General features: G+C 45.9%; 1 protein-coding gene across 3 annotated transcripts in view; it reads left to right on the top strand.

The window, feature by feature from the left end:
* Window positions 1-25,037, top strand: part of MDC1 (mediator of DNA damage checkpoint 1) — a 34,135-nt gene extending 9,098 nt beyond the window's left edge. The window contains exons 4-15 of one of the 3 annotated variants that reach the window (XM_070936671.1): window positions 236-332; window positions 4,010-5,775; window positions 6,522-6,617; window positions 7,834-7,926; window positions 11,679-12,140; window positions 14,693-14,757; window positions 16,124-16,690; window positions 18,335-18,466; window positions 19,003-19,185; window positions 22,256-22,384; window positions 23,432-23,542; window positions 24,670-25,037. In XM_070936671.1, coding sequence (XP_070792772.1) covers window positions 236-332; window positions 4,010-5,775; window positions 6,522-6,617; window positions 7,834-7,926; window positions 11,679-12,140; window positions 14,693-14,757; window positions 16,124-16,690; window positions 18,335-18,466; window positions 19,003-19,185; window positions 22,256-22,384; window positions 23,432-23,542; window positions 24,670-24,933 — 3,965 coding nt within the window. In that variant the 3' untranslated portion in view covers window positions 24,934-25,037. Of the gene's footprint in view, window positions 1-235; window positions 333-4,009; window positions 5,776-6,521; window positions 6,618-7,833; window positions 7,927-11,678; window positions 12,141-14,692; window positions 14,758-16,123; window positions 16,691-18,334; window positions 18,467-19,002; window positions 19,186-19,919; window positions 20,007-22,255; window positions 22,385-23,431; window positions 23,543-24,669 lie in introns of those variants that run through there. The other 2 variants (XM_070936674.1, XM_070936673.1) reach the window with 2 other exon arrangements.
* The last annotated feature ends 279 nt before the right edge of the window (window positions 25,038-25,316 follow it).

Below are 25,316 nucleotides of genomic sequence, written 5' to 3' on the forward strand. Positions count from 1 at the left end.
TCAAATTAATCTCTTAACCGGAGAAGATGCTGTTTAGAGATCAATTAATGTGCGTTTTCCCAATAAATTTAAGAAATATGTATAGAAAGGCAATTGATGTCGGATGAAATTTTCCCATGGAACATTTTCCTGCATTTTTTCCCCACAGTCACTGCTTTGAACACAGTTAAAGTGAAAAAAAAAAGAAAGAAAATGCTTTAATGCTGATATTTCTTATTTCCATCTTTATCAACAGAGCCCGATTGCTCTAACAAAAATGGCTCAGGAGAAGGACAAGTGAGTTTGGCTTCCTTTGGTGTCTCCTCTCCTTCAGCTACTGTGGTGCCTGAAAGGTAAGTCATGTAACAAATTCCTCCGGGTTAAAACCTGGAATATTTTTGCATTTTTCAAAAGGAGTGTAAGGCAAGAGTCATGCATTTGGTTAAATTATGGTTTGTTACAACCATTATTTAGGGACTAAATAGCAGTTGGTTGGGTTCACACAACACACTTGAACAAAGAACATAGAATAACAAGTTGGAAGGGGAAACAAGTTGGAACTGGTTTGTATTTATCATGATTGCAATGCCCCAGGGTCATGTGATCAGCTTCTGCAATCTTCTGACAAATGGGGAAGTCAGATTCACTTAACAACTAAATGTCTATGGAGATTCTCAGTCATCCAGGTCATGGTTGTCCCAAAGGTTTTTTCAAGAGGCAAAATCCACTTTTCCACTTTTTCAGGAAGTCCAGTTGCCTTTTGAAAAAGCACTTTTGGGACACTTAACAACTGGGTGACCAACTTAACAACTATAGTGATTCTCTTAACAACCGTGGCAAGAAAGGTCATAAAATGGGTCAAAACTCACTTAACAACAGTCTTGCTTAGCAGTGGGGATTTGGGATTCAATTGTGAACTGTCGTAAGTCAAGGACTGCCTGTAAGTTAGAATCTCTGCCGTTGTGGAAGGCACTCATTTGAGAATCTGGTAAGGAAATACCTTGTAAATGATTACTCAGTGGGTCGCGGGTGCCTTGTAGGCAGTGGTGGGATTCAAGTAATTTAACAACGGGTTCTCTGCACTAATGATTTCTTCCAACAACCAGTTTGCCAAACTGCTCAGCAAGTTAACAACCGGTTCTCCCTGGATGAACTGGATGAATCCCACCACTGCTTGTAGGTCAATAAAACCAAGGATAACTAAATGCAGGAAGATTTGGAATCTATAGTGCTGAGTTAGTTGTAGGCTTTGCTGGTAGGAGTTGTGATGATGGCAACCAATTTAAATGCCTTTAAAGAGGATTGGGAAAGTTTAAGAAGGATTAAGTTATCAGTGGTTTATTTATGGCTGTTTCCAGCCTCCTGTACCAAAGGGAGCCGGTCTTTAAGGTAGTTACTAGGTAGCAACAGCAAATGGGAACTTTTGCCCTCCAGTCACATGGCTTATGAGCATCCTTGGTGCATCCAGATGGTGTCAACCTAACCAGGTAGTCAGACAGGAAACATGGGCAGATAAACTTATTGTATTGGGGGAGTGCAACAGTTCAGTGATTAAAGACAATTAAAGATGATCAAAGGCAATTAAAGGTGCCGAGCTTGTCAGCTGGAAAGCTGACAGCCTCGGGGTCCGAGCGCCGATGGCTGATGGGGTGAGGTCTCGTTCTTGCCCCAGCTTCTCCTGACCACCTAGCAATTCGAAAGCATGGCAATGCGAGTAGATAAATAGGTACCATTTTGGTAGGAAGATAACAGTGTTCTGTGTCATGATCATGTAAGTGTCCTTGGACAAAGTTGGCTCCCTTCACTAAGAAATAGATCAGCATTGCCCCCTAGAGTCAGGAATCTTTACTTACACCTATTACTTACACCTTGGATGAGGTGAAATGTCTTCAAAGAAAAAACAGAAAGTCCAGTTGCATCTTGGAAAAAAAGGGGAAAAGAAGCACCTTTGGGACAATAGTTGCTATGTATAAGAGCAGAAGTATTTCACATGAAATATATAAAATATTTATAGTCCATGCAGGGAACAAGTGGTATCTTAGAAAAAGTATCTGCTTTTCAATCATCAGAAGGTGGAGATCTTGTTATCTTAGTCCTGTGATCACGATGTTGTGACCCAGGCCCAAGTAGGTAGTATTAGATGCCAACAGTTCCAAAACAAACAGACTTTATTAGAACAGCTGAGAAGTAACTCATTCTCAGCGTAGTCCAAACTAAATTAAAACAAATTCTTCTTAACACAAATTCTTCAGTCTAATCACCAACCGTGGTATAATTAGGCAAACTGCCAAAGGTTTCTCTTGGCTAAAGTTCAAAAGCAGAAGACACTGACACTAAGTCAGTGCAGAAGACACTAAGTGCAGCAAGACAAGTTCTTGAAAGTCTATCAACGTTGTTTTCTGACAAAGAGCCCAAGAGCCGTTGCTGGTCTTTTAAGCCTTATGGGAGGGGCCAATCATCTCTTGGCCCTACTCCCAAGTCGTCCTCTTTGCTTTAGCTGCTCTTGCCTTCTGGCAGCTCTTCTCATAGGTGCACTAGGAACAGGCTCCTCCTGTTCCTCTGCCTCTCTACTGTCAGCCGCTGGAGGCTCCGGAGTCCTCACATCACTCCCCGATGGCCCTGGCCCCATCTCTGCCTCCGATGCAGAGTCCTCATCTGGACCTTCCCCAGCCTCCAGGACTGGCCCATGTTCTACCTCAGCCTCATCGCTCTCCGACTCCGCTGCCAGCTCCTCAGGCTGCTGGTGGACCACAACAGGCGAACCTGTGGCATGTGTGTCCAAAGTGGCACGTGGGGCCATGTTACCTGGCACGTGTGGCATCGCCTGTTCCTCTTCTGGGTTTCTGGCACTTATGTGCATGCGATGATCAGCTGGACTTTGTGCGTGCGGCACTGCCGGAAACTGGAAGATCTGGTCTTCCGTTTTCTGGTGTGAGCATGCGCACCGGCCAGCTGATCTGCCCATATACATGCACGGCAGTAACCGGAAAACTTGCTGACCGGCACCCATGCGTGCACCGGAAACTGGAAGTACCTTAGCTGGCGCGCGCATGGCCCCTGGGCAACTCCTCTTCCGGGTTGTGGCCCTGATGAGTTTGCGGGTGCACGAAGTGCTTCCTTTTTGGCACTTGGTGCCGAAAAGGTTCACCATCACTGTTTAGTCCCTACTAAAAACAAATGAGACACTCTTTAAAAAAAATAAGAAAACTATTTTGGATATTTGTTTAACTGTTTAAATATGGGATACCAGGTATTGTATGTAGTCCACCCCATCAAATGGATACCAGATTGGGAGTACAGTTCAATTAATACAGGTTGTCCTTGACTTATGACCGTTCATTTAAAACCAGTTTGAAGTTACTGAAAAACGTGACGTACAGCGCATCCTCAAAGTTGTGAGTGTTGCACCGCCCCCACTGTCACGCGATCATGATTTGGGTGCTTGGCGACTGGCTCACACTTATGACAACGGCAGCTTCCTGTGGTCATTGATTGTGATTTGTGACCGTTCCAGCCAGCTTCCAACAAACAAAGTCAATGGGAGAAACGAAGTTGGTTTTGCTTAACGACGGTGGTGATTATATTAACGATTGCAACGAAAGTCATAAAATTGAGAGTGGTCATGTGATGCCTCGCTTAATGATCTCAACGCTTATCGATACATTTTTCTGGTCCCAGTTGTAGAGTTATAAGAGCCGTGGTGGCGTAGTGGTTAGAATGTAGTATTGCAGGCTGACTCTGCTCATTGCCAGCAGTTCAATCCTGACTGGCTCAAGATTGACTCAGCCTTCCATCCTTCCGAGGTGGGTAAAATGAGGACCAAGATTGTTGGGTGAAACATGCTGACTGTGTAAACCACTTAGAGAGGGCTGTAAAAGCACCATGAAGCGGTATGTAAGTCTAAGTGCTATTGTTATAAGTTGAGGACTACCTGTATTTTTCTAATTAGAATAGTTCTAGATAGCAATGTAGACAACTCCAGTTAATTACCGTGAGCTTAAATTGTTCTGCTTTCTGTTTGTTTCTCAAGTGATGATGAAACTGGAGACCCTTCGGTCGATGGCCCACTCTGCCCTGCTCTGCGCCTTTCCTTTGAGAGCCAGGAGGCTGAGCGGAGCCCCGTAGAGAATGGTGGTAGTCCTTCCTCCAACAGAGAAGACCGTGGAGAATCCACAGCTGCAGAACATGGCCTGGTGGAAGGCTTTCGTTTGGACAGCGATACAGATGTAGAGGATGAAAACCAAATGGGTGGCATCTCTGAAGCGCCAGCCTCATTGGACCCGGAAAAAAGGGATAGGGGCACAGAAGTGGACCCTGACACTGATCTGAATGAGTCTTCAGTGGTGGCTCCAGTTGTCCGTTGTCCCCAAACCTCAATGGAGCTGGGCAGTGATACGGATGCGGAGGAGACCGTGGAAAGCCCAGCTGTATTCAGATTAAAGCTCCCCTCTACTTCTATGGAAAAAGAAGAGGATGACACCGATGTGGAAGCAGAAGTGGAAAATCCAAGCGTTGTTTGTCCAGGAAAACATGAGCCTGTTCCCCCAAAAGAAGGTGACTGCAAACAGTTGGAAGACAATGTAGACAACGTCCAACTTGGCGGGAAAAAGGATGAGGACACAGATGTGGAGGAAGATTTGGATAATCCAGAAAGCGGTGTGAATGCCCTGCCTCCCACTGCCCATGAAGATGTTGACACAGATGTGGAAGATTCATCTGTCAAGGGAAAGACTCTAAGTAGGACCAAGAATCGTGTAGTTGGTGGACACAGTGACAGTGAAGATGTTGACACAGATGTGGAAGACTCATCTGCCAAGGGAAAGACTCTAAGTAGGACCAAGAACCGTGTAGTTGGTGGACACAGTGACAGTGAAGATGTTGACACAGATGTGGAAGATTCATCTGCCAAGGGAAAGACTCTAAGTAGGACCAAGGACCGTGTAGTTGGTGGACACAGTGACAGTGAAGATGTTGACACAGATGTGGAAGACTTGTCTGTCAAGGGAGAGATTCCAGGTAGGGCCAAGAACCATGGAGCTGGTGGACACAGTAATGGTGATGATACCAAGGAGGAAGCGATTAAACCCCAGCTGGAGAATTCAGAAGATACTTCTCCTCAAAGGACCTGTTCTTCAAGTGGTAAGGAGAGCAGCACAGACATGAAAGATGTTCCCCTCAAGAGGATTATACCAGCAGGTCATAGTGTCGGTGAGAGACACGGTGATGTGGTTGGGTTGACAAAAAATCCTGATGTTGAACTCGAGATGAGTTATGCAGTTGGTGACCAATCTCCTAGGGACTTCGACAAGAAGGAGCCCTCGTCAAATGCTATGCAACACAACCTTCCCATGCTCATTCTAGGTAGTGATACAGATGGGGAAGAGGAGGCAGGTAATCCAGATGTGGAATCAACGAAGAGCCAACAAGTCTCCGGTGCAGAGTCCAGTAAAGGAAGTAGAGTGAGCCGTTTGGGGGATCCGGATATTGGATCTCTGGAAAAACCTTCACCTGGACAAGACAAGGACAGTGATACTGATGCGGAAGTGACATCCATGGGTCGTGATAAATCCACGGCTCAAGACAGCGATACAGACGCGGAAGACGTTGTTCCATCTTTACTAAGAAAGCCCCTAGAAGAGAAAAGCGCTCAGATAATAATCCCAGGGAGATCCCAGGCGGGAGGAGAACACTCTTCCACAGTGGGAATTGGAGTGTCCTTCAAATCTCGTGAAGACAACGAAGATACGGATGCAGAGAGAGAGGAATCCTATTCAGCAGACGAGAGCAATACCGATGGTAAGGAGAAAGGGAGGAGTGAGAGAGAAATTTCAAGTATTGTTGTCTCCATATGTCTATGGAGATTCCCAATCATCCAAGTCATGGTTGTCCCAAAACTGCTTTTTCTAAAAGGCAACTGGACTTACTTGGGGGGTTTTTCCCCTGTTGAAAATGTTTTACTTCTCGTCCGAGAAGCTTCTCCAGTTCTGGCAAGCCAGGGCAAAATCAGGGCAGTTCTGGCAAGGTTAGAACTGAAAAAGCTTCTTCGATGGCTTCAATTGCGGTCGTAACTTGAGGACTACCTGTAGTTAGAAAGGCAGATGTGCACATTATAAAATAATTACCGGTATATTTTAATGCATTAATAGTAACTACTCGTGTTTCCCTGAAAAACCCTGACTTATATTTTTTTTTTGAACCCTGAAACAGGGTATGTAATTATGTAATCTGAATTCAGTTCTTTTGGGATTTAAAGTTAACAAGAAAAAGGGAGAAAAGGAAAGGAAAAATATTTGGAAAGTTATACTGTGCACAAAACAACTTCAGAAAAATACGCCCAGATCATTCCCTCTGTTGAACAGAGTTTCATTCAAAGATTGGCAGGTTCTAAATATGTTTTTCAAGACGTTCCATTGTTCAGTTGCTTGTTTTCTGCTACTGTCTGGTATGTACGAAATACTGTTTGGGCTATTTATCCATCTTTACTCAAGAGTAAGCACACAATGTACATGGCGCATTTCTTTCCACTGTTTCTCTTCTTTCAGATGAGCTTGATGTGTCCTTGCAAGCTACACAGTGTTACCTGCCAACTGCAACCATACCATCTGGACCTGAAAAAGCTGGCGGTATCCCAGCTACAGGTAAGAAACATTGCCGAACTTCTGGATCATCTGGAAGAGAAGAGACCTAGTAGCAAGGACCCCCTTAAAATCACTGAGATATACTGATGATGTTACCTAGTTGGGTAATGAAATGTCTGAAAACAAGCAAGCTCAGGGAGCACCCAGGACCCCACAATCATTGGCATTTCTGGAATGCGTGGGGAGCATTTTGAATGGCAGTTGATAAATCACAGAATTGGAAGCTCAGTTAGAAAAGGTTCAGTGACTCCTACATTCTTTATTTTAGCTTTCTTAAAACGGATGGTTTTTTTTTTCCCCCCTTTCCTGGCTTGTGATTTAGAACTTCTGGAATATACCTGGTTGGCCGATGCATGACACAGAATTCTAGATTAGATGGACCCCTAGCCCGATCCTCCAGAACAGGGGTGTCAAATTCGATTTCATTGAGGGCCGCATCAGGGTTGTGTTTGACCTTGGGGGGGCTGGGGTGGGCGTGGCCAGCTCGATGTCACTCATGTCGGTGACGGTTGCGCCTGTGATGGCCCGAGTGCTCTTCCAGCGAAAACAGGCTCCCAAGCTCCATTTTTGGCTGCGATGGCCTCCTGCAACCCTCTGCCAGAGAAAACAGAGCTCCATTTTCTCTGGCAGAGGCATTATGGCAGTGATGGCTAACCTTTTTGCTGTCGCGTGCCAAAAGAGGGGGGAATGCGGGGTGGTCGTGCGTGTGCGGGCCCACACCCATAATTCATTGCACCCCACCCCCTCGCGCATGTGCATGTGACCCCACCTGCGCTCCCCCCACTTTTGGCACATGATGGCATGGTAGGCCTGTTTTTCACCCTCCCCAGGCGCCAGAGGCTTTCTTGGAGCCTGGGGAGGGTGAAAACAGCATTCTCCCCCCCCCCACCCGCCCGGAGGCCGGAAAAGGCCCATTTCCCGGCTTCTGGTAGGACCGGAAGGCCCCAAAAATCAGCTGGCCAGCGCATGCATGCGCGCTGGAGCTGAGATAGGGCAACACTCGAGTGCCCACCGATATGGCTCCACGTGCCATCTGTGGCATGTGTGCCATAGGTTCGCCATCACGGCACTATGGGCTGCACTGTGACCCCATGGGCCAGATCTAAGATCCTGCGGATCTGGCCCCCAGGCCTTGAGTTTGACACCCCTGCTCCAGAACAGTTCTTTCTTTCCCATGACTTATTATAATATGGATTTCTTTCTTCCACTCCCCAAGTATCTGATTCCGATTGTGCTCTAGAAGAGGAGCCCACTCAGGCATTTGACTTCAGTCCATCTTTTTTACCCACCAAACGTCAATTCAGGAATGGTGAGTCTCTTTTCCAACGAGAGGAGATTTTTCCATGATGGAATTTGTTGTCCAGGGCTAACCTCGACGACAGGGTGAAAAAGGGGAATGTACATTCTTTTAGATTGCATTACTTGCATTGAATTTGGATCGTGATCTATTGTTTTTAATCAGTTTAATCTCTTTGCACTTGCCCCAAATCTCTCATTTGCTTATCTTCCTTTCATTGATTGTACCTGAACATTCCTGAATAATTTTTTAGGATCTGATCACATTTTCTCAAGATCACAATATAGATAATCCTTATACAATGGAGCCCAAAATTTCTTTTGCAAAGAGAGACTGTTATTAAATGAATTTTGCTCCATTTTCTTGCCACAGTTGTTAAGTGAATCACTGCAGTTGTTAAATTAGTAACACGGTTGTTGAGTGAATCTGGCTTCCCCACTGACTTTGTCAGAAGGTCACAAAAGCAGATCACGTGTTCCTGGGGCGCTGCACCTGTCATAAATATGAATCAATCGCTAAGTGTCCTCATTTTGATCATGTGACCATGGGGATGCCACAACCGTTGTAAGTGTGAAAACAGGGTCATAAGTCACTTTTTTCAGTGCCATTGTGACTTTGGTCACTAAATGAGCTGTTGTAAGTCAAGGACTACCTGTATTCTAAAGCAGCTGTATCTGACAACTCTTTTCTAGAAGGGGAATGTCCCAGAATGGGGGAGAAATTATTTGTATTTATAGCATGTGAGGTTTGTTCAGACCCCATCCTTTTGTTTCTAATACGCTCTTAAAAAATGTCTTTGCATAGTTGAACCTTTCCAAGTTTTCTTAGAAAGCAGTCTGGGAAAAGAAGAAAATTATAGAGGAAGGGAAGATGTTTGTTTGTGGGTTGGCAGGAATCCTGGATTTTCAGAAATATAATTAAGAGCATTTCAGCAAATGTGGCCTCTATATGTAGAGTCTGGTGTTTAATTTGCTTAAAGCACTGGAAGTCCTGTTCCTCAATTAAGAAACTTCTGTCTGAGGTTCATATAGTTGGCCTATGTTTCTGCTCATACAAGGTAGCCTTCAACTTACAAATGTAACGAAATCTGGAATTTCCACGGTAAGTCATGATGGTCATAAATCAAAACACCACATGACCGGATCCAGTTTTATGACTTTTATTTTTTAGTGGACATTTAATCCAAAGCCATAGTCATTAAGTGAAAATGGCGGTCATTTAAACAAATTAATGTATTCCTATGGGTGTTGTGAAAGTTGGACCATAAGAAAGGCTGAGCACCAAAGAATTGAGGCCTTTGAACTATGGTGCTGGAGAAGACTCCTGTGAGTCCCTTGGACTGCAAGGCAATCAAACCGGTCAATCCTAGAAGAGATCAACCCTGACTGCTCTTTAGAAGGCCAGATCCTGAAGATGAAACTCAAATACTTTGGCCACCTAATGAGAAGGAAGGACTCACTGGAGAAAAGCCTAATGCTGGGAAAGATTGAGGGCAAAAGAAGAAGGGGACGGCAGAGAACGAGGTGGCTGGATGGAGTCACTGAAGCAGTAGGCGTGAGCTTAAATAGACTCAAGAGGATGGTAGAGGACAGGAAGGCCTGGAGGAATGTTGTCCATGGGGTTGTGATGGGTCGGACATGGCTTCGCAAGTAACTAAGATTGGGTGTTTTTGGTGGAAAAGGCTGCCAAAAAGGCTGAAACTGGCAAATAATAATAATAGTAAATTGTGATCATATGGCTGGAATACTGCAACTGACTGTAAAGATGAGCCAGTTACCAAGTGCTCGAAATGCGGTCATGTGACTGAGGATATGGGCAGCTGTTGGACACTTGATTGTAATTAGTTTTTTTGGGGGGAAGTGAGGGGTCCATCATAACTGCGAATGGTCACTAAACAAAGACTACCTGTATTCTGGAAAGACGTGACACACAATAGGGTAGGCCAGTGCATACTGGCCCAGGTGGGCCCATACCTTGTTCAGGAAGAACGCCAGCATCTCTGGATCCCCATCGAAGCTGGGCAAGGGTAAAGGAAATTTAGAAACAATTCACCAATTCTGCATGTGTTAAATAATAGTTGTTATAATGACCAGCTAGAAACGATGCAGTGACGAGCAATTTTGGGAGCAATTGCCTACAAGGATGTTGCCCCTGTGGCATTCCATTCCTTCTTGAATTTCATCTCCCAACCTCCCTTGGGAAGCGTGGCCCATCGTGAGGGAAACTGGGAGTTGTAGTTCAGCAATAGCTTGGAAGGCCAGCCCTTGTTTACATCTGCATCAAGAATTGCCTTTGGAGTCCAGTTTCCTGAACCTCAGGCTTGATCTACCTCTTGTCACCTGAGGTAGAGAGTGGACAACAGAATTGCCAAGGAGAAGGAAGTGAGAGCTTAAAAACCTTTAAATTACCAAAAAAAATAAAAATTTTGTAATTGTTTTTATTGTTTTTTTATTTTTATAAAATAAAATTTTTTATATTTATTTTGTAACAATTTTTATTGTTACAAATTTTATTTGTAAAAACATTACAAAACAGATGTTGAGACTTTGGAAAAGTGCAAAGAAGAGCAACTAGGATGATCAAGGGCCTGGAGACAAAAACCTGGATAGAGCCTCCAAAGAGCCTGGATAGCTCAACAGACAGAGCACTTAATTTAACACCAGCTGTCTGCAATTAAAGTAAGATCGAATCTCGCCAGGCTCAAGGTTGACTCAGCCTTCCATCCTTTCTAAGGTAGGTAAAATGAGGACCCAGTTTGTGGAGGCAATAAGCTGACTTTGTATAAATATACAAAAGTATGAAGGCTATTGCCTAACGCATTGTAAGCTGCCCTGAGTCTCCGGAGAAGGGTGGCATACAAATCAAATTAAAAAAAAAAAAATACGAAGAACGGTTGCAGGAATTGGGTATGGCCAGTCTAGAGAAAAGAAGGATTGGGGTGACATGATAGCAGTCTTCCAGTATTTGAGGGGCTGCCACAAAGAAGAGACGGAGTCAACTTATTTTCCAAAGTACCAGAGGGCAGGACAAGAAACAACAGATGGAAACTAATCAAGGAGAGAAGGAACCTGGAATTGAGAAACTTCCTAACAGTGAAGACAATTAACCAGTACAACAGCTTTGCCTTCAGAAATTGTGGGTGCTTCATCACTGGAGTTTTTTTTAAAAGAGATTGGACAGCCACTTGTCTCAAATGGTATAGGGTCTCCTTGCTTGAGCAGAGGGTTGGACTAGAAGACCTTCAAGTTCCCTTCCAGCTCTATTCTGTTTGATTGAAATTGTAGCTGGGCTACTTCTAATAGAGGGGGAGGGAAGTGATTGCAACTTGGTGTGATAAACATGAAGATCCTGGTAGAACTTCAAAGGTTTCCTTCACCTGATTCCCCTTCTAAATAAATACATGGACTCTAGTCCCCATTGTTTCAGCAAGGATTGCTACTGGCTAGTTTCCAGCCTTTTCAGTTGCTTTCCACAAAAAAAAATGCATATAGGAACACATTAATTTGTGTTAATGACCGCCACGTTCACTTAATGACTATGGCGTTGGATTAATGGCCACTACAAAATAAAGTTGTAAAATCGGGTCATTTGATGCTTTGACTTTATGACTTTCATGACTTAAAATGGAAATTCCAGATTCCATTATGTTGGAATGGATCAAGGCAATTGTAGCCCAGAATATCTGGAAGGACATTAGACAGGGAAGGCCTGCTTAGTTTTAAGAGCAAATGAAGACAATATGTCTCTACCCGTTGTCCTCCTAGTGACCAGCTCACCTTTGAAAGACAACAGTTCTGACCAGGAAGATGACATGCTGGAAGCTACCCAGCCATATTGTGAGGAGCCCCAGCAAGTCTCAGCAGAGCCCTGCGACAAAAAGAAGCTGGATCCAGAACGGATTGTCCAGAACCAACCCGAAGGGGACAAATGTTTTGAGCAGGTGCCTCAACCTGACTTCCCAGCTGCAACCTCTCCAGGAAAAGAAAGCACCTCCAGTCTTCCAGGAGACAACCCTCCGCCTCAGGCTGTGGGGTTGCCTGCTATGCAGTCCCCCTTGCAGACACCAGAGGGCGCCCCTGAAGAGGAAACTCAGCCTCTCGGTTCTGTGCAAATTCCCCTTGTGGTCAGCAAGGGGTCCTTGACTTCACAGGAAGAGAAGAGGGAGGAGGTCCCGGAAAGTGGAAGCCCTTCTTCAGAGGTGGTGGTGCCGAGACAGAGTGAGGCAAGTGAGTGGCAGCATGTGAAAGATTGTCATAAGGGGAATGAGTGGATTATGGTTCTCACTGCTGCAAGGCATCGTGGAGGCTGCAATGCATAATGGGGCATCTTAGTTGAACCCGTTTTATTTACTTACTTACACACACAAATACAGTTTGGCTCTGAAAAAAGGAGTCTCTGCAGATTTTACTTTGTTAATCTTTGCCAACTATAGGGGGCAGTGTTCATCTCGTTTCAATGCCATTGAGCCATCACTATCTGAAGACGTTTTCGTGGTCATGTGGCCCGCATGACCTCACGGAGAGCTGTTACTTTCCCATCGAAGGAGTACCTATTTATCTACTTGCATTTTGTAAGCTTTCAAACGGCTAGGTTGGCAGGAGCTGGGGAGAGGAAGGGAGCTCACTCCGTTGCGTGGAGCTCGGGTCTCGAACCTGGGCTGCCGGCTTTCCAGCCAACAAACCCAGCATCTTAAGCGCTGAGCCACTGCGCCGCCTCCTCAGCTCTGAATAAGAGGTGAGGAAACTTGGAAGAGCGAGAGCGGTGTTTGTCAGCCTTGATAACTTGGAGAGGTGTATGGACTTCAAATCCCAGAATTCCCCTGATTCCTGGAATTCTGGGAGTTGAAGTCCACCTCTCTTTCAAATCGCCAAGGTTAAGAAACACTGAGCCAGAGGCTGCGGTTTACATTTAGGGTGACACCAAGGGGCTATGTTGCAAATGGCAAAGGCTCCAAACTCTGCTTTGGAAACTTATTTTTTTTTTTTTTCCAGTTTCTATGGCCTCTCCAATTCAACCAAGTGATTCTTGATTTAAAAGATATTAAACCAATCAAAAACACCCATAAAACAAATACATACAAACATAAACAGCAGTCATGAGATTAATCTGTTAATAGTGAAGCCAAGCAATGGGGCTCTTCACAACATTTTGAGCCACAGGCCTGGGTACCTTAGCCAAGTATCCAAAATTCTCGAATATTTTCTTTTTCTCAGAAAGGGGGCAGTTTTATTTCTGTTTTATTGGCGTTTTCAAAACACCGTTAAGTGGAACTTCAGAGCTTTTGCAACCCTGGATTTGGAAACTGGCTCTCTGCTCTCAATCAGATGCAGATTTTTTAAAACTGGGGGGGGGGGGGGGTCATATTTCTCTTCCGGGGCCAAAGTTCCTTTCTGTCTTCTCCCACATTTATTCAGAACTTCTCCAGAGTTCTTTTTGGCTTCTCTTACCCTCACTACAGGACACGGTAGCTCAGTGGCTAAGATGCTGAGCTTGTCGATCAAAAGGTCGGCAGTTCAGCAGTTCGAATCCAGGTGAGCTCCTGTTACTTGTCCCAGCTTCTGCCAACCTAACAGTTCGAAAGCACATAAAAAATGCAAGTAGAGAAATAGGGACCACCTTTGGTGGGAAGGTAACAGCGTTCCGTGCAGCCTTGGCGTTTAGTCATGCCGGCCACATGACCACGGAAATGTCTTTGGACAGCGCTGGCTCTTCGGCTTTGAAACGGAGATGAGCACCGCCCCTTAGAGTCGGGAACGACTAGCACATATGTGTGAGGGGAACCTTTACCTTTTATCCTCACAGTTGTTGAGAATCTGTTGCAAAAAGATTCTCTCCCTGCTTCAGCACCATTTCATTCCCCTCCTTGGGCAGGGAAAGCCTTGAAGCTTTCATCTTCCAGCATAAATCCAAAATATTCCATGCGCCCGCTGGAACTGGTCTTTAGCGGCATTCCAGCAGTGCTTGTGATTCCTTTCGAGATGAGCCATGGTCATCTTGTGGGCCACATGCAATCTGGATTGAGGGCTCCTGGGGAACCATCACCTGCAATCCATATTGGGGGATCCACCAGGCTCAAATTGATACCTCCAAGCCCAAAGAGATGCTGTAGGTTTGAGGATGAGGAGACAGGAATGTGATTCCCCAGGCCTTCCTGCTCCAGGCTGCTGTTTTTCTTGAGTTGCGTACAGGTGGTCCTCGACTTACGACCATCATTGAGGCCTGGCAGTCACAGTCATGAATCAGGATGGTGGGTCATCATGTGACTGGACCTGATTTTATGACTTTTTTTTTTTTTTGCAGCAGTAGTCAGTAAGCAAAGGCCACAGTGGTAAAGTGAATGCCACAGTTGTTAAGTGAAGGATCTGGTTGTTAAGTGAATCCATTGTTTGCTATGGGATGGAAACGGGGGGAAAAAAACCATTGTAAATATAGGCCAGTGGCCGGGCGCTCAAAATGGGGCCATGTGACTGGAGCGGGGGTGAACATCGTAACTTCAGCACCTTATATCATAAATAGCTTTTTTTTGAGGGGGGTGGTCCATTGTAACTTTGAACAGTTGCTAAGCAACCAGTCATAAGCCAATTATCTGTTATAGCCAAAAACTCTGGCAGGAATATATTAGTGTAGAATAGAGTTCCATTTCCCATTGGTTTATGTGAGGTAGGGAGCACGGCCTGCATTATACTAATATGTCCGAATCTCTGCTCTGCCCCCTGGTGGCAAAAAATTGAAATGGTGTTTTTCAATCCAGGCTGTTTCATCCTTTGGCTTTTTCTAGCTCCTGTGGATGACCTGGTGGAAGAAAACTCGGAATTAGTAAGAAAAACAAAGAACTCTAAGAAGGTAAACATCAGATTCGCCTTTATTTATTTAATATCCTGTCTTTATTATTTTGATAAATAATAAATATTACATATAAAAATATAAAACATACATATTAAACATAGCAATAGCACATAGACTTATATACCGCTTCACAGTGCTATACAGCCCTCTCTAAGCGGTTTACAGAGTCAGCATACCGTCCCCAACAATTTGGGTCCTCATTTTACCCACCTCGGAAGGATGGAAGGCTGAGTTCAACCTTGAGCCTGGTGAGATTCGAACTGCCAAACTGCTGGCAGCCGGCAGTCGGCAGAAGTAGCCTGCAGTACTGCGCTCTAACCACTGTGCCACTGAGGCGCAATATAAATAATAGTTATTTGTTAATATATGTAATACACATATATATTTATATATATATTTATATATATCAGCAAGTATTGTGGGCCCACTTGGCAAAAAAAAGCTCAGGACCATATTGGTTGGAAACATACGGAAAAGGCCTTCATCCTACAGTGGATAGGCAGTGGATAAATGATGATGATAATAAATATATTATTATTATTATTAATGACAATGCTAATAAATATATTATTATAATTAATTAATTAATTAATTAATTAATTAATTAATTAATTAATTAATTAAATTTTTATGCCGCCCTTCTCCCGAAGGACTCAGGGCGGTGAACAGCCAGGATTAAAATACATACAATATGAAAATTAAATTAATTTTAAAAATAATTAAATCAATTAAATCCCCAATTTAAAACCCCTTACCCATAAAATTAACCAATTAAAAATTTTAAGCCAGCCCGGCTTGCTGAAATAAAAAAGTCTTCAGCGCCCGGCAGAAAGTACGGAGGTCCGGGATCAATCGTATCCCTGGGGGTAGCTTGTTCCAGAGGGCGGGTGCCCCCACAGAGAAGGCTCTCCCCCTGGGGGTCGTCAGTCGACATTGCTTGACCGATGGCACCCTGAGGAGACTCTCTCTGTGGGAGCGTATTGGCCGGTGGGAGGTTATCGGTGGCAGAAGGTGGTCTCGTATATATTATAGATAATTATAAATGAGTTATTTTATGAATACCTCAAGGCAGTGAACATACCTAATGTTACTCCCTTCTGCTCTTTTCCCCACAACAACAACAACCTTGTGAGGTGGGTTGGACTGAGGGTGACTGGCATACTTTATTAACCAAGGACTGATTTGGTGAAGCTAACCTTCACATTTTTCTTATCTCATGGGGTAGAACAGGATAACCGTGATTGGTAAACTGCGGTTTGTTATGAGAACTCAGCAAATTGTGGTTTGTGCAACCCCCCCTCCCCAATCTGATTAACCGAATCATGGTTTGGTATGATGCCCGAGCTCCATTTGATACCCTTAGGTGTTGGTGCCAGCCCAGGAGGATCCAGCTTCAGCAACAACCCCTGCCCGTGAGTTGCGGCGCAGTCTACGATCTTCAACCACTTCCGCTTCACCCACTCCGGTCCCAGAAAGACGAAGCCTCCGCCGTCACGGATCTGGGGCCGTGGTTGCATCCAGCACCCCGGCTGCCCCAGAGAGCAGGCGTAGGGGGCTGCGGCAGCTCAGCAACGCAAGTCAGCAAATGAGGGAAGTGAAGGAGAGGCCAGAACAGCCCGGAGAAGAAGGGCCCAGGAAGAAGGCCAGGAATGGAGACCTGAACGCTGCTCCTGTCCCCCAAGGTCGAACGAGGGGCACCCAGAGGGCATCCAGGGCTGCCAGCAAAGTTACAGAAGTAGCAAAAGCCGTCTCTGGCAGCAGCCCTGGGGTCAGGGAACCCACAAAACAGGTCCGGAGGGCTCCGGCTCCTGACCCTAGGTTAGAAGGGCATCCAAGGACTCGGGCCAGCAAGCATTCCAGCAACAGCAGCAGCACTTCCGTGAGCACCCCAAGCCCAAAGGATTCTGGGAAAGGTGCCAAGCTTGGGCAGGTAGGTATCCAAGAAAAGGAAAAAAAAAAGCTGCCCTAAGAAAGCTTCCTCCCCTCCCCGCCCCCATTTCAGGGCAATGGACCCTTAATTGAATCAATAGAAGGGCCACGTCCCCCTCTAGGCCTCATACATCTACAGCTGCTTAGACTGGTGGATGTGGCTGCTCTTCCACACATCCTTTCCCATTCAAACCCGGCCCTTGACAGCCACAGGTGTCGTAAGTGGCCTTAGGCAGACCTAACAGGGTCCTGCTAGTCAGTCATCTTAAATGGGAGGGTCTCCAGGGTTCCGTGAACCAATGGGGAGCGTCATGGGTGAAATGTAGAATTCGTTACTACCGGTTCTGTGGGCATGGCTTGGTGGTGGTGGTGGGGGGTTAATGTGACTGGGTGGGCGTGGCTAACTTTTTTTTTTTTTTTTTACTTTTCAAAGCATTTTTTCTAATGCTTTGAAAAGCCTCTGCCAATCAGGCAACTCAGCTGGGATCGTCAGAGAGGCATTTTAAAAAATACCTCTCTGGCGATCAGGCAATTCAGCTGGGAGTTGCCAGAGACTTTTCAAAGCATTTTTTTTACCACCTCTTCGGCAAAGAGGTTGCAGAAAAAAATGCTTTGAAAAGCATCTGATGATCCCAACTGAGCCGCGCGATCATCAGAGGCTTTTTTTTTTTACTTTTAAAAGCATTTTTTCTTCAGAAGAGGTTGTAGAAAAAATGCTTTTAAAAGTAAAAAAAAAGCCTCTGATGATCGCGGGGCTCAGTTGGGCATGGGGGGGCCCCCGCAGGGATTTTTGCTACTGGTTCTCCGAACCACCCGCCGCCATCGCTATCGGATTGGGCGATCTGGTCCGAACCGGGAGCATTTCATCCCTGGGGAGTATCCGTCCCCAACCTGCTGCCTTCCCTTGATGCATTGTGGCCGCAACTCCTACAATTCCCGGCTTTTGATCATTTCATACAGGTAGTTCTTGACTTACGACCATGATTGAGCCCAACATTTCTGTCGCTATGCAAGGCAGTGGTCAAGCATGTTTCGCCCCATTTTGCGACTTTTCTTGCCACGGTTGTTAAATCAATCACGGCGGTTCAATCATGAATCTGGCTTCTCCGTTGACTGCTGGTCAGAAGGTCGCAAAAGGGGATCAGGACACTGCAACCGTCATAAATACGAGTCAGTGGCCAAGCAGCTGAATTTTCGTCATGTGACCATGGGGATGCTGCAACGGTCATTAAGTGTGAAAAACGGTCGTAAGTCACTTTTTCAGTGTTGCTTTAACTTCAAACAGTCACTAAATGAACTGTTGTTAATTCGAGGGCTTCAAGTACACAGCTGCATAAACCGAGTCTTGGAAATCGGCAAGCTGGCAGGTCTATGTTAAAATACCTGTTGGTAAAAATGGATTCTAGAAGTTTGGGAGTGAATCCAACCTGATTAGCCTTGGTTTTGTGAAGCCAACAAACTTGGGGGTTGTTGTGCAAGGCCATCTGTCATTGGATTGTGCGACTGCTCAGGCCTTGTGAGGTGTCTGAAGGCAGGGCGCCCCCATCCAGGAGGTAAGCGGTGTGCTTGAGCCTTGGGGCCAGAGGTTGTGGCGCTCTTTCACCAAGTCTTCATACAATTGGGGGCTGATGGGCTTTTTCGCCAGGAACTCGTCTTCACTCCATCTTCAGGAAGGAGGTTGCGGCGTCACAGCCCAGAGAGCAAAGCGACAAGTCAAAAGGCTTCATCAGGCAGTCGCACCCGGCGCACCACTGGACCTGGCAGCCCTGCCCCCAAGGTATGGCGTGTGCATTATTATGTTAGCAGGGGAGGGTTTGGGGCTGGACAAAGGAAGATGGCCACTTGAGCTGCATTGGCTCCATCATTAACATGAAAGTTTTATCAGAGTTCCTTGCAAAAATCAAATCCAGAAGCACACACAGATAACTGATTCATCTGGATTCATTAACTTCTTTATATACATAATAACAGATGAGGTATTTACAATACCAGTAGTTGATTCTTCCAACGTGGTAGAAGTTACAGGCAGGAGAGAACAGTTAGTTTCATTTCAGCAGAGCAGACAAGCTAGTTTCATTTTAGATCTGAGCACAGAGCAGGCAAGCAAGTCCAGACTTGTTTAGTTTCTGTTTCCATTCTCTGCACAAGACTCAGAAGCTGCAGACTAAGACACGCCCTGGCTCCAGTCTGTCTCAGCTCCCAATTGGCTGACTTAGTTGCCATGCCTATTCATTGGCTGACCTTGTTACCATGTCTCTGCCAGTTCATGAATAATCTGACAAATTTGTCGATTTACCTCCCTCCTCTTTTCAGGTGCTGTTCACAGGTGTGATTGATGAGGAAGGAGAGCGGGTAGTGGCCGAGTTGGGGGGTACTCTGGCAGAATCTGTCTTTGACTGCACTCATCTTGTGACAGACCGCGTACGTCGCACCGTCAAGTTCTTGTGTGCCCTGGCTCGGGGAATCCCCATTGTGACGCTTGATTGGCTGGAGAAGGTAACTCACTTTTCTGATATCCGGAATTATGATCGTAAGTCATCGTTAATCGTTAATAGCAATAGCACTTAGACTTATAGACTGCTTCACTGCGCTTTACACCGCTCTCTAAGCGGTTTACAATGTCAGCATATGGCCCCCAACAATCTTTAAGTCCTCATTTTACCAACCTCGGAAGGAGGGAAAGCTGAGACAACCTTGAGCCAGTCAGGATCGAACTCCAGACGGTGGGCAGAGTCTGCCTGCAATACTGCATTCTAAGTATTGAAGGGCTGTACCGCTTGTCTGTGCCCAATTTTACCACCTTTTTTTTACGTTGGTTAAGTAGATGTGGCAGTCATAAAGCAAACACTGCGGTTGTTAAGTGAATCCCTTGTCCACAATGGCCGTTTTTTTTTGCCAGAAACTGGAAGTAAACTCGGTTTTCCACCAAAAACATTGTAAATTGTGAACATGTGACTGTGGGTTGTTGAAAATGGCTGAGGTACAGGCTGATTGCCGGGTGCCCGAAATAGTCATATGACTGCAAGGTAGAGCAGCTGTTGGAACTTTGAATCTGGGTCATAAGTAGCCCTGGGGAAGTCTGTCGTAACTTCAAACAGTCACTAAATGACTGGTTGTAAGCCAAAAACTACCTGAATTTCCCCACTTTTTTTTTCCAAGCCAGATTAATCATCCCAAAGGAGGTTTTTTTTCAGGAAGCAACTGGACTTTCTTCTTTTTTTCTTTCGAAGGTGTTTCACTTCTCATCCAAGAAGCTTCTTCAGCTCTGATTGAATGGTAGGGAATGGAAGGATTTATATTCCTTGCAGACAGCTGGTCATTTGCATCCTTTTAGAGACGTTGAGGCCACCTGGAGGTTTATCTGTGTCCTCAGGGTCACCTGAGTGGTGCTAATGGTTCCTGTAGTCCAGTTGCTTTCTGAAAAAAAAAACACCTACCTTTAAGGCAACCATGTCCTGGATGACTGAGAATCTCTACAAGCCAAGAATCTCTACAAACTCCAGTTTAAAGCCCTTGCAAGGCAGCTGCAGGTAGATTTTTGTGAGAAATAAATTGATATTAAGGATTGGCCTCTGCGAGTCACTCCCAGGGAGGATTCATGCTGCTTCTCTGCATGTTTTATTGCTCTGGCTCTTGTTTCTACCTATCCTGCGTCCGCTGAGGCCAAGGAATACTTTCACACAATAGGTTATTTTTCCCAATACATACGCGTCTGCCTTTTGGAGGAGTCTGCCCAAGGCTAGGTAGCAGAAATATGTATTTCTGGGGGAGGACTCCTAGAACAAAGGAGGCATTTGTGCTACTGGAGATCTTTCAGAACAGTGACTTGTGCAGGAGCTCAAGGAGGCCATTTCTCTGAAGATAAGCCATTTAATCTTTTTTTTTAGTATAAGAGTGTGCTTCTGAGTTGAATTTGCTGTGTGTTGAGTTGAATTTGGCGTATTGAATTTGGAATGGGAGTATCCCTTAACACAGGGGTCGGCAACCTTAAATACTCAAAAGAGCCACAAATGTCCTAACTGGAAGCCCCCTGGTCAATTCTGGAGCCAACCGGAAGTCTGGTTTCCCCACTATAGAGTCTCTTTCTAGTGCAGCATCCTTTTTCCTTTACCTGTCCTAACAGAAAACCCTATTAATTGTGGAGCCGACCGGCGACAGGGAGCCGCAGCAGAGGGATGAAAGAGCCACATGCAGCTCCAGAGCCACGGGTTGCTGACCCCTGCCTTAACGGATGGGATAGTTCAGTGCAGTAGTGGGATTCACTTACCCTTGCTACCGGTTCTTAAATGTGAGCGCATGTGCACTTGCTTTGCTCGTCTGTGCCACATCTGTGCCTGCACAGAACCTTCTGCGCCTGCGCAGAGTGTCCGTGATGACGTCCGGACGGGTGGGCGGAGCCTCCTGCCGCCGCTAGTGGTTCGCCCAAACTGGATAGAACCGATACAAACCCACCACTGGTTCAGTGGAAATAGGCAAGCTTTGCCTCCAGCTACAGGTAGTCCTCGGCTTACAAACAGTTCGTTTAGTGACCGTTCGAAGTTACATTGGCATTAAAAAAAAAGCGACTTAGGCCCTTTTTTCACACTGATGATGACCGTTGCAGCATTCCCGTGGTCATGTAATTTTACATTCGGATGCTTGACAACTGACTCACATTTATGACAGTTGCAGTGTCCCGGAGGTCACGTGACCCCCCCCCCGCCCTTTTGCGACCTCACAAGGAAGGTCAAAGGGGAAAAAAGATTCACTTAACAACCGTGTTACTACTTTTAAGAACTGCAGCGATTTAACAAATGTGGAGAGAAAAGTCGTAAACTGGGGCAAGATTCACTTAACAGATTTCCAACTTAGCAACATAAATTTTTGTGGTTGTAAATTGAGGACTAGCTGTATTTTAATTTAAATATTCTCCAATAGAGAAAAACCTGGAAGCCTCTGACGGCTAAGAGCTCAACAGTAGGACTGTGGACAAGGACCCGTTGATTAAGGCAGGCCTTTTAAATTGGTGGCTCGCGGGCCTGGTATGTCCTATGCAGGCCACGCCCACCCCAGCTCTGCAAAGGCAAAAAACGTCACGATACGTCACGATCCAGCCTGTGACGCGATCGAGTTCGACACCTGTGCATTAAGGGTCAAGCAAGTGTTTGGGATGCAGTTTGGAAGAGGTTTTTGAAAGAGAAATGCCTCTGTCGGCAACTCCTTAAAATTACCGCATCCGTATGCAAATGCAGCATCCATCAGCAACTCATTAGAATTGCATCTGTGTAACAAATGCAGCTTCTATCGGCAACTCCTTAAAATGACTTCACCTATGTGAGGCACAGGCACCGCCGAAGGGCGATGCGCTGGAAAGTCACAAAGCCTATACAGAGGTGCAGCTGCTTTAATGAGCCTCCCAAGCATTGCCAGTATGAAGTGCCTCTTCCGCAGAGCTCCCAATTTACAGCACGTTGTAAATGGTTTGATTTAATGGCTCCAGGAATGAGGTGACCTGCTTCCAGGCGGGAAAGGAAGAACTTCCTGTATGTGGTTGGATCTCCCTTTTATTCATGCTTCCACCCCACAGAGCAGACGGAATGCTTTTTTCCTGGCACCAAACAACTTCGTCGTTCGGGACCCTGAGCAGGAGGAGAATTTGCGGTTCAGCCTCTCCAGCTCGCTGCAGAAAGCACAGCAGAAAGGAGCCTTGTTCCAGGTGAGCCCATCGTTTGCTGTCTTGGGCCCAGGTGAATCCTCAAGAATCCAGTATCCTGACTACTATGAGAGAGAGTTATCCTCTCCTCACTCCCTAGTTTTCCCCGATGCTGAGAAGGTCCTGGAGCAAAAGCAAGCACCCGTTTGAATTTCTCACATTCTAAACAAGGGGTGGGGAACGACGGCCCTTTTATGACTGGTGGACTTCAACTCCCAGAATTCCTGAGCCTCAGGAACAGAGGTGGGGAATGATGGCCCTTTTATGACTGGTGGACTACAACTCCCAGAATTCCTGAGCCTCAGGAATTCTGGGAATTGAAGCCCACCAGTCATAAAAGGGCCGTAGTTCCCCACCTAGATCAATTTCATCCCAGTTTAGCGGCCTCCAGGCCCATGAAACAACAGCTCCAAAATCACAAGTCCACACACACACACCTATGAACAGGGTATTGGGGGATTGTGGGGAATGCGATTTGAGTCAACGCACCTGTAAAGGGAAGGGAACCAGGCTGTGTGAAAGCTGCAGGTTTGGCTTTAGGCCCATCAGCTGCCAGCCTGCTATATGATATGATGTTCCTTTCCTTTTTTTTTGCCCACATCCCTGGCAAACATGGGTAATCCTCGACTTATCACTATAATTGAGACTGCAATTACAGCTAAGTCATTGTGGTCCTTCAGTGGCTCATACATGACCACGCCTGATTGTACATGGTGGCAGTTGTTAAACAAATGCCAATGCCACTGAGTAAATGTTGTTAAGCCAAGGCAGTGATCATTAAGCAAATCCAATTTACCCAACGTGTTTTTTTTGCTGGAAACCAGCAAAAAGAAAAAAACTGATCATTTGACTGCAGGACACTGCAAATAGCCCTGGCTCCCAAAACATGATCACATGACCGACCACCAGAGACAAAAGTCTTATGGCCATCAGAACTTCAAAATCAGGGCATTTGGTGAGGTGTGTCGTTAACTTCAAATGGGCGCTATGTGACTGGCCGTTAAGTGAGGACTGCTTGTGGTAGTACTCCAGAGTTTCTTTCTTTCCCAGGGCTACGAGATCCATGTCACTCCTAACGTGAAGCCAGAACCAGAACACATGAAAGACATTGTTAAATGCAGCGGTGGGACCTTATTACCAAGAATGCCGCGGGCCTTTAAGGTGAGTCGGAGCTGTTATTTGGTTGTTGTTTTTGTTTTATTACTACACCGAGTTATAAGTTGGGCTGAGAGAGGGTGGCTGGCCCAGAGTCTAGCACCGTGATGGCGAACCTATGGCACATGTGTCAGGTGGCACGCAGCGCTCTTTCTGTGGGCACGCGAGCCGTCGACCCAGTTCAGCTCCGCCATGCATGCATGCGCATCCCCCACCGGCCAGCTGGTCTTCAGGTCTCTGCGCGCATGCGCGGGGGGGCAGGGTGCATGCAGAGGGCTGTGCAGGCCTGTGTGGAGACTGGGGTGCACGTGACGGGGCCGTGCGTGGGGGCCGCACACATGCATGGGGCGCATGCGCGGGGGCTGCACACACATTGCATTTTGGGGTTTGGCCGTGTGCATGCTTTGGGCACTCAGTCCGGAAAACGTTAGCTATCACTCGTTTAGCAGGAAGCTTCCATGGTTGAGGACTACAACTTGGGTCTCCCCATTCCTGGTTCAACACTTTCACCATAACCCTGGTTAACTTAATTACAGGTGATCCTCGACTTACGCCCACAATTGAACCCAATATTTCCGTTGCTAAGCGAGAGTTGTTAAGTGAGCTTTGCCCCACTTTTACGACCTTTCTTGCCACAGTTACGAAGTGAATCACGGCAGTTGTTAAGCTAATCAAATTTTTTATGTTCACTGTTTGTTATTATTTCTGTTGTAAGCCGACCAGAGTCCTTTGGGAGTTGGGCGGCATAGAAATATTAATTAAATTAAATTAATGACACAGTTGTTAAGTGAATTTGGCTTCCCCAAATTGACTTTGCGTATTAGAAAATGGCGAAAGGGTCCACATGACCCAGGACATTGCGACCATTATAAATATGAGACGGTTGCCAAGCATTTAAATTTTGATCCCGTGAGCATGGAGTTGCTGCCACAGTAGTGTGTGTGTGGGGGGGGGAAGAGGGCCGTTAAGTCACTTTTTTTGCTGCCGTTGTGACTTTTGAACAGTCGCTATAAGTGAACTGTTGTTAAGTCGAGGACTCCCTGTATACTGGTTTTCCAGCAGGCAGGCAAATTGAAGTGTATTGCAAGAAATGCGTGACTCGACGATCTGACCTTTTTCGTAACCTATTTCAGGAGAAGCGTATTGTAGTGTCCTGCCCCGAGGACCTGTCGCGCTGCAAACCAGCTCAGGAGGCCGGAGTCCCCATCACCAACGCGGAGTTCATCCTGATGGGTATTCTGCAGCAGACGGTGGACTTGCAGGCTCACCGCCTGCATGGAAGTGTGGGACTATCTCCCACTTCCAGCCCCCTCGTTCCCTCTACCAGAACCAGCAAGAGGCGGGCAGCCACACAGACGGCACCAGCTCCGCCCAGCACAGCCAAGAGACGACGCTGATTCCCCCCCCAAGGGCAGCACTGCCTTAAAATTGTACATATGGGATTTTGGTTTTTTTTTATTATTATTATTTTCAGCTGCCAATAAACGGGGTATGAAAAGACTTTTGATGGTTTTGGAATGAGGTCTTAGCAGTTGGACTGGGTGCTAAATGGGGGAGATGGAGACCAAAAAAAACCCCTTTCTAAATCGGGAATGGTTTAATATATATATATTTTTTAGAAATTTAGATTTAAATTGGGGGCAATCCAACCCTGGCAGCTTTCAGACCTGTGGACTTCAACTCCCAAGATTCTCAAGGCAGCCATGCTGGCTGGGGAATTCTGGGAATTGAAGTCCACAGGTCTTAAAATTGGTTGGACATCCAATTTAAATGGTTTAAT

The sequence above is a fragment of the Pituophis catenifer genome, unplaced genomic scaffold (assembly GCF_029215685.1).
Source record: "Pituophis catenifer annectens isolate HBS135680 unplaced genomic scaffold, rPitCat1.0.hap2 SCAF_2, whole genome shotgun sequence".
Classification (NCBI taxonomy): Eukaryota; Metazoa; Chordata; class Lepidosauria; order Squamata; family Colubridae; genus Pituophis; species Pituophis catenifer.